General features: G+C 42.0%; 1 protein-coding gene across 1 annotated transcript; it reads right to left on the bottom strand.

Moving 5' to 3' along the window:
• Window positions 1-3,625: 3,625 nt before the first annotated feature.
• Window positions 3,626-5,343, bottom strand: LOC120680958 (putative inorganic phosphate transporter 1-13). Its single transcript, XM_039962521.1, has 2 exons — window positions 4,711-5,343; window positions 3,626-4,636 (listed from the first exon to the last, which is right to left on the bottom strand). The coding sequence occupies exons 1-2, from the start codon at window positions 5,284-5,286 to the stop codon at window positions 3,626-3,628; spliced, it is 1,587 nt and encodes a 528-aa protein (XP_039818455.1). The 5' UTR covers window positions 5,287-5,343.
• Between the last annotated feature and the right edge of the window lie 4,015 nt (window positions 5,344-9,358).

Below are 9,358 nucleotides of genomic sequence, written 5' to 3'. Positions count from 1 at the left end.
TCGATGAGAATGAACAGCCTATCCTTAATTCCGAAATAGCTAATGCTATAGATGATGCTTTTTCTTCTCATGTGAATAATAAGTTGGAATTTATTGGCCAAAATATTCATGATATGTTTGACGATCGCTTTAGCCGAATTGAAATACATCTTGGTATGAAATCTGTCGGTAATAATGCATCTACATCTAATACCGATAAGACAATGTATGGTTCAGCAATTCCAACTAATAATGCTATTGTGACTAATTCGGCTAATCAGTGAAGACGAATTAATTATTATACATCACCTAACGTCAATGTGCCATATGGGGCATCAAGTTCGTTGCGACATTCTACACCGCCGAACTTTGCTCAACCTAATAATACACCGATCACTAATCGGCTTAACGCCGACGATGTCGGATCAGGTAGTATTAAAGAGGAGGTGATTAAGATCTTTCGGCAAACTTTTGGTATAGAACCTAAAGCCAAATGCCGATCTTATCAAAGACCATACCCTGAGAATTACGATTATGTTGCATATCCTCAAGGGTTTAAAATTCCTGAATTTGTTAAATTCACTGGTGATGATAGTAGAACTACATTGGAGCATATTGGTCAATTTATTATACAATGTGGTGAAGCTAGCACTAATGACATTTACAAATTGAAATTATTTCCTTTATCTCTATTGGGTGCTGCATTTACTTGGTTTATTTCATTGCCACCCAATTCAGTTTTTACTTTTGCTGATCTAGAGCAGAAATTCTATGATTATTTCTTTACTAGTGAAACTGAATTGAGATTGTCACATCTTTCATCGGCCAAAAAAAATACATGAAGGTGTTTCTGAGTATATTAGAAGATTTAGAGATACTAGAAACCGATGCTATAGTTTGACAATTTCTGATAGAGATTTGGCTGATCTAGCTTTTGCTGGTTTACTTGATTTTCATAAAGCAAAGCTAGAGGGACAAGAATTTCTAGATGTTAGTCAAGTACTACAAAAAGCTCTGGCTAATGAAAGCCGAGCTAAAGAAGCTAGAGATTCTCAAAAGTCTAACGAAAAACCTAATCGTCCTGTTTATGTGCTTGGGTGTGATTCCAATTGTTCGGACGATGAAGGTAAAGATGTTTATACCGCTGAATTTGTTTGGCCCTCCAATGATAAACCTTGCGTGTGCGGTTCTCTTAAGCCGATTCACAAAGATCGGCAGGAAAGATTTACTTTTGATGTATTCAAATGCCAGAGAATATTTGATGAATTGTATAAGAATGGATACATCAAGATGTCGCATGTCATACCGTCGATTGAAGAATTAAAGCGGCGAGCTTATTGCAAATTTCATAATACTTTCTCTCATGCGACTAATGATTGTAATGTGCTTCGGAGACAGATTCAATCGGCTGTTAATGAAGGCCGAATAATTGTTCCACAAATGAAAGTGGATCAGAATCCTTTTCCTGCACATACATATGTGCTTGAGTTGTGTAATCCCAAAGTGTTAATTCGGCTGTATCAAGCCGAGTCAACAAGAGGGAAAAATGTAATTATCATTGAAGAGAGATTTGAGCTCTCGAAATCTCACCAGGAAGCTCCAGCGAAGAAGATCCCTAAAGATTTATTGAAGGATTCAACGCTCGGGGGGCAAGAACAGAAAAAGGGCGCCAGGTCTGCTCAGACCGGTCTGACCGGTCAGGAAACCGGTCTGACCGGTCACTCTGGGAGTTCTGGAAAAAATTCCAGAAACAATAAGAAAAAAAAGGCCGAGTTTTAAAGAACTCTTGGCCAAATATGAGAAGAAAGGTGTCGTCCAGAAGCAGAAGGGACAGCCAGATAAGGTTAAGGATACAAAGCCATCATCGTCTCAAGTGCAATTGAGTTTGAGCCAAGGCAATTTATTTAATGGGCCGATTGCTCCTTGGTATTGTTGGTATCCTTGTTATATGCCTTTGGATTATAGTAGGATGCACATGCAGTCATATTATATTCATTATCCTCCTATATATCCAAGTTTTGCTTGGCAAAGACTGATTAGCGATAATCTAGTCAAAAGGGACACTGATTGCAGCAAGGTGTGTGAGAAGAACATAAAACAAGATTCAAAATATCTACAGCCAAGGTGGTGTCCCTCAGGTTTGTCTCACACTCAAAAGGGGAGGTTGCAAAGGATGCGCAAGAAAGAATCCATGGAACAGCAAGTGGAGGTTGTACCAGCAAAGTCAGCGACCATGAAGCCGGTATGGAGGCCCAAGCAAGTTGTTTCATCGTCAGCTTGAAGAAGAAGCAAGATATGGCCGATAAATTATTATCGCCCTTAGCACAAAAAAATGGCCGACGTATTCATCGCCCTTAGACAATTTTGGTCCAGAAGAGTGTTCTTTCGCACGCAAGCTTTGCCAAAGAACAGGGGGGCATATGTTGACGACCAAAATTGGCATAAGTCAATACAGACCGGTCTGACCGGTACGCCCTAGCGATCTGACCGGTCAGACGCTGTAGTCGGTCCGGCAGCAGCCCACCGGTCTGACCGGTAGGGTCGACCGATCTGACCGGTCCAAGTGGAATCCGAGTACAACTAGGGATTTTAATAGATTTAGATCTTGTAATAGGATTTCTTGCGGGATAAGTCCACCCCACCCTATAAATATAAAGGGTGACGGCCGATTAGGGAATCCAATCGATCAAATCAATACAACTTTTATCTTTTCACTTTTTTTTGCCCTAGCTTTTTCCCATCTACTATCTGCTGTTCCTCCTTCGTCTCTACGTCGATTGAGAGCGTTCTAGGTGGCCTACCGACCCTAGAACAACCCTGCGTGCGCCTGCCCCGACGGGTCCTTCCCGGGCGACGTTCATTGGTCTCGCCGCCGGCCTGCTCGACGACAACCGGTCTGACCGGTATACCCAACCGGTCTGACCGGTCTGAGCATCGGCGCTGCATCGTGCCGTCGCTCGCTGCGCGTTCAAGCGTTTTCGTGTGTTGGCTCTAGTTCTGCGCCAACACACTCGTGCATTGATTTTTGTGCTGTTACTGTGGTGGTCATTTCTCTCTTAGGGCTTCGCCCTCGTTGAACCGGGCTGTTGTATATCTCTTCGCCACAAAGGATATCTTACACTAACAACGCCGGAACCCCATTAGGGTTCTAATCCTACTCGGACCATATCTGGCCCACGAGTGATTGGCTTAAGGGCACAAACCCAACACTCAGCTGCTACGTTGGGCACCGCTGTGGATGCACAGCTACTATGTCGCTGATAGACTGGGCTAATCATAACATCCTGGGACTCGTGGCCCTCTGTTGGTTGAGAGCAAGCTGCACTTCTTCGTTAACCCTTGCGTCCATCTCAGATTGCCTCTGTCATGACAGTCCAATCCATCTCAAATGCAAACAATGAAGGAAAAACTTTTATATTCACGAATATGACAAAAAGCAAAATCAACATAAGCTGAAAACAGGGGTCACCTTCTATGAGCCATTTTGCTATAGATCAAGTTATCACTTGAATTTCCGGCCACGTTTATTGGGCAATGGAAGTGTGACCTTTTTTCTTCTTTCCAGTTGTAACTTATGTCCATGTACAAAAATCTCCAAACAAGTGCTAACATTGTGTTGAAATCAGCTCCATTGGTTTATCCCAGGTCAGTGCTCAGACTGACAGTCAACATCTTCCAGTATGTCCCCAGCGATTTCCTCGAGGGACATCCCTTTGGACTCGGGCAAGAAAAGAGTGAATATAATGCCAACTAGATTGCAACTAGCAAGGACCAGCAGTTTCCGTGGGATGCTCCACCCAGCATATAGGAACAAAACTACCCCAACGATTGCTCCAGCCTTCCCTCCTGCACCAGAGATGCCATGGCACGTGGACCGCAGTCGCGTTGGGAAGATCTCAGTCGGCACTATGAAGGTGGTCGAGTTTGGACCAAAATTTGCGAAGAAGAAGATAAATCCATACATGACAGCAAATCCGACGGGCAAACTTTCAGTTTTTTTCCAAACATCGTACGTGCCTGCTAAGCCTAGTATAAAGATGGTCATCATGGAGAAACCCATCAACTGGATCCTGACACGGCCTATCGAATCGATGAACATGACAGTGAAGAAGTAACCTGGAAGTGTACCGCTGACTGCAATAATCGCTTGTGTCTTGGCAGCTTTGTTTGTTTGCTCTAGTATGCCCTCCTTACTTGCATCGCCGAACCAGTTGGTGCCGGTAGTGAAGATTTCAATCATAAAAAGGTTCAATGAGTAGAAGACCACATCAAGCATGAACCAGCAAACCGTGGAACTAAGGAGGTGCCATCCATGGCGACACAAGAACATAGATGACAAAAGACCGAAGTTATCTTGTTTGGCGAGGATGTTTGCATCTTCTTCCTCCGTGAGGTCGGTAATTTCAATGTCAAGTATAATGTTCATATCTGAGACCGCTTTCTTTAGGTTCTTGGCAACGAGAGCGGTGTAGCGTGCTGTCTCTGGCATTCTCATGCGCCAGTAGAATGTCAGCAGAGCTGGAATGGCGCCAAACATTAGGACAATGCGCCAGACATAGTCAGCCTGCTCAAGCATCTCTTTCTTGTCAGCTCTTGTGTTCATGAAGCCTGTTGAAACCATCAATACAACGATACCAGCAGCAAGATTTCCCAAACCCTGCACAGAATATATGTACAAAGAATTATTAATTTAAACCTAAAAATGTGTACCATTATGGCTTACGGCATCACCTGCATGGCAAAGACAGCGGCCATGAAAGCGCCACGGGTCTTCTTGTTGGCGTACTCGGACATGATGGCCGCTGATAGCGGGTAGTCACCACCAATGCTAAAGCCCAGCCAGAACCGGAAGAAGCACAATGTTGTTATGACCGTCCTAGGGGTGTGGTGGAAGGAGAGGCCCGATGCGATTGAGCAGACAAACATGAGTATAAGGGTCACGCCATATATGCGCTTCCTGCCCATGTTATCACCAAGCATGCCAAAGAAAAGCTGCCCGAACATGGTGCCACAAAGTGCGATGCCTTTGACGGCAGCGGCCACGTTGCACGGGAGGGAGCAAGGCTTCTTGTTTCCAGAGACCACCGTATCGTGGTAGTAAATCCGGCCAAGGAGGTCGGTGACGAGGGAGATGCAGAAGAGGTCGTAGGCATCTGTGAAGAAGCCCATGCCGGTGATCACGACCGCGGTGAAGTGGTACCACTGGGTCTTGGCCAAGTCGAGGGCCTGGAGCACTTTGATCTGCCTACGCGTCCTCCGCGACTCGCAGTTTGTTGATGTTACTACCTTCTGCAGGCGGTAGAACATTAAACTGCCGATGCTGTTCAAGTGGCAGATCAACCAGCTGCATGAGCTCCTCCTTGCAGGCCACCTGGAATCTCTGGTTGGAAACATGGTTGTCTTTTTGACTGTGATCAACTGCGGTAACTAGCATAGATGAGTGGAGATTTTGTTAGGACTATGTACTTTTATGGACAGAGCAAAACAAAATGATGTATGGGATAGTACCTATGCTGCGAATTGGTAAATACCAGATAGTTTCCTTGCACAACAGCACGAATATCCTGTTGGTAACATAGTTTCTCGGAAGAACTGAAGCATTTTGCAACCAATTGTCTCTAGCATACCTAGGTAATAACGTCAACCAACAGATAATGCCAATACACTGCAGAGGAAGTGCGTTAGATTCATGGTAATGAATCTTCTATTATAACGGCAACCAACAAGCCGTCAAATGACAATCTTCTTCAGTAACGATGACAATTTTCCGCTTTCAGCTGTGCTCTTTAGCACTTTATTTCAGTGAACGATGGTCCAATGGTACTGAATTGTTCGGGATCTCTGAATTGCATACTCTCGCTTATGTTATGTTCTACACGTATGTTGCCTGCTATGCATAACAATCTACAATGGACCTCGCCAGGGGCCAGGTGCTGGCTCAGCCAGCGGCAAGGGTCCCCGGGCGGCCAGGTGCTGCCTTGGGCGGCAAGGGGCAGGCTGCAGGCGGCCGGAGCTGGCTCGTCGGATGGTTGGGAATCCACAGCCCGCCCCTAGGTCACGGAGAAGAGAGTGGCCCTGTTTGTTTTCTCTAGCATTCCCTTAGCGCACGCAAACCAAAAAAAAATCTTGCATGCATAAAGTACTAAATGAAGTTTATTTGCAAAAAAATTTTAGAGATTGGTGTAATTTTTTATGACGAATCTAATGACGGTAATTAATCGATAATTAGTTACAATGATCCTATAGTAACCATGCTCTAATTACACGGCCAAAGACCTCATTAGATTCTTCAAAGTTCCTAGCGTAAGGGTTCTGGAGTTAGTTTTGTAAACTGACTTAGTTCGACACTCGTAATTAATGGTCAAAGTTTCTAGCGCTAGGTACCAAACAGGACCATTTGGAGAAGAGAAACAATCAGTTGTAAAAAACAGAAGGGTAAAATAGTCCATCACTAGAAACCTGGCGCGACTTTGTCGCGCCCTCCGCTTCATAGCCAGGGTTTGTATGGTCGAAAAACAGCAAGCATCATCATAATACTATTCTATTGTTTATACGTGCCTTCTAAATCATATCAACCATTAGTATGCATTAGCAATAAGACTTTTTATGAAGAAATATATATACATTTGAGATTTTTTAGATTCATTTGAGATATTTTTGGTAGCATTAGATTATGTGATTTCAATGTAATTTAATTTTCCTTGTACAATTGGAATTGAGGTATGTCCATCTTTAATTGTAGAAAACAAAAGTTAGTTCTAAAATATATGTGGTAATTGGAAAATCAAATCATTCCGAGTATTTTGTTATATATAATATTTTTAGCGATTGCTCCACATGTTCCATCGTGATTTTCGATCAACATTTTCAGTCCCTTTTTTTAGTTTGTGAGATTGCAACACATATAATTTGCCATATGTGAATACTAGTTTCTTCAAGTAACTCCTGCATTTTATAGAGTTTGTCCTTAACTTTTATTAGTAATCATGGAGTAACAATCTTTTATTAGAAACCGGCTTCGACATAGAAGTGGTGTAGGATAAATCTAGCAACAATCGTTGGCCATTTACTTTCTAAGTAAGGGGAAGGGAGTTTCAAGTGTGCTGCGATTGGAAGAGAATATGCGAGAGCTGTGAAAGGGGAAGTGCCCCTAGGATTTACTAGAGTCGTCCGAACGACATGTGTTCAAGAAGTAGCTGGAAGTGGGACCTGGCGCTAGCTTGTGCTTTGGCCGCAGGATTAAATGGGACAGCGATCGAACGGACAAGATTAATGGAGACGTGGCTCATCCTGGGCTCGATTCCGGCCCGATGGTAGAGTCAGATTTCGTCTATTAGAGATGTGACAAATACAAGAACAAATACTAGAACAGAGTGAAAATACACCCAATGATAAGAAAATGAAGTGCACATGTTTGGAGTACCGTTTTTGTGAAGTACATGTTAGGAATGGCAAAACTGCTAAGGTGATGTTTGGAGCCCTAAATATTCAATTTTCTCATTTTTATGGATTGTATCATGAAGACAAATAGATGTGACGTGGTTGTGGAAGAAATGGTTGGCTATGAACCAATTTACAAGAATTTACCATATATGGTATGTTTCATGTGTAGGCTTTCTATCTAATACATATTTCTTCAATATCATGGATCCAAAAATTTATGTACTGGGAGATCTTAAAGAAATAGAAAAAATAATCAAAGCATAGATCCATTTGTTAGCGTCTGGGAAGAGACAATAGAGGAAACAGATTGGTTGACAAGTACGATGGATCCGTGAGTGATAAAATTAGGAGATCCAACCGCTTGCTACTCGCTATGTGCGTCACTCTGGCTCCTCGCCTAAACTCAGTGCCAACATAATAAGGTTTGTTTCAGATTTTCAGTTTTTAGATTATGGAAAAAGTTCCGACCTTAATCATTTGCATAGGAGCTAAAAGAGTTATAAAGTTCTTAGACTCGAAGCAACAAATGAGAAATTTTAAAAATACAAGAAAGAAAGCTGTAAAACAAATAAAGAAAAGGGGATGACGGCGACAAACGGCGACGGTTGATGGATCGTCTCGGGAAGGGCTCAAATGGTACCTCGAGCTTGATGTTCGGTTCCCTGTGTCTGCTATTTTCAGTTCCTCTTCTCCTTTCTGCTGAATCTCGTGAATTCAGATCCAATTATCTTCAGAATTCGTGTATAAACCTTGAGGTCGACCAATACGAAAATTGTAGTCCTCATGTTCCTCTTCGATTTTTATTACAGGCTCGTGGCATAATTCGACCTCTATCTTGCTCAAACATGGCTCTGAATACGTCGGATTCAATCTGCATTTTCTGAATTTGTGTTGCACTCCCTCTGAATCCGATACTTCACAGCTCTTGATCTCCTAATTCTCTGTATACACATTCAAATAACCCAAAAACAAAGTTGTTTTTCTGACATTTTACTACAGTTTTTGTTTCATGCGTACCTTCAAATATTGCCTCTATCATGTTCAAAACATCTCTGAACATTAGGGTTATGGACTGAAATTAATAGTTTTAGTCATCTACCCAAACCTGCTATCTTTGAATCCAAAAATATCCATGTTTAATTATTGAACATTAAAATAGGGAAAAATAAAAGATGTAGGGTATTAATCCAGCTAACCTTTTCATGTTGTGCAATTTTCTTGAATTCAGCTATAACCAGTTCAAAAAGAGCTCTGAACATTGCTGTTCGCACTAAGCTAAAACTGAATATTTCTGAACCTGAAAATTTGCATTGCATTTTTCTCCAAATTGTTGCACTGAAGTTCAAAATATCCAAAGAGCAACGTTTTAGCTTCGACAATTCACTACAACTTTTGTTTCAGGCCATTTTCTGATTCAACCTCTAATGCTTCAAAAAACGGCCCTAAACAGGTCAGGTTCAGGCTGTTTTCCAGAGTTTTCAGCAATGTCCTTCAATATGCTTGTATTTGATCCAAATTTATGTACCTTGTTTATTGTTCCCACAAAAAAAAATAACACCTTTGCAAATCCTAAACATTCCTCTATATGATTAGGCACTTTTCATCCAACTCCCACACAGAAATATTATTTAATCAGACCCTGAATATTGATGTTTCAACTTCTTTCAGCAACCAGTTCAGAGTTTCAGCTCTCTTATGCAATTTGGGTGTTTTTGAGTTGAAATGAGGAAATATCCCAATGTTTATTGCAAACAAATAGCACCTCATTACTGCACAAACATCCATATTTGCATTGGCTTACTTGTTGTCATGTACCTCAAATGAAATCTCACTTAATTTGAACTCAAAGTTGCCTTTTCACCACTCTATAACACAGACAGGAATATTCTTAAGTGTTGAGCAGATTCATGATTTTCTTCAAACTTTGAGCACTTAG

This window comes from Panicum virgatum, chromosome 7N, assembly GCF_016808335.1.
Source record: "Panicum virgatum strain AP13 chromosome 7N, P.virgatum_v5, whole genome shotgun sequence".
NCBI classification, from domain to species: Eukaryota; Viridiplantae; Streptophyta; class Magnoliopsida; order Poales; family Poaceae; genus Panicum; species Panicum virgatum.
The sequence above is the reverse complement of the archived record's forward strand: the minus strand, read 5'-3'. Positions and strand labels throughout refer to the sequence as shown.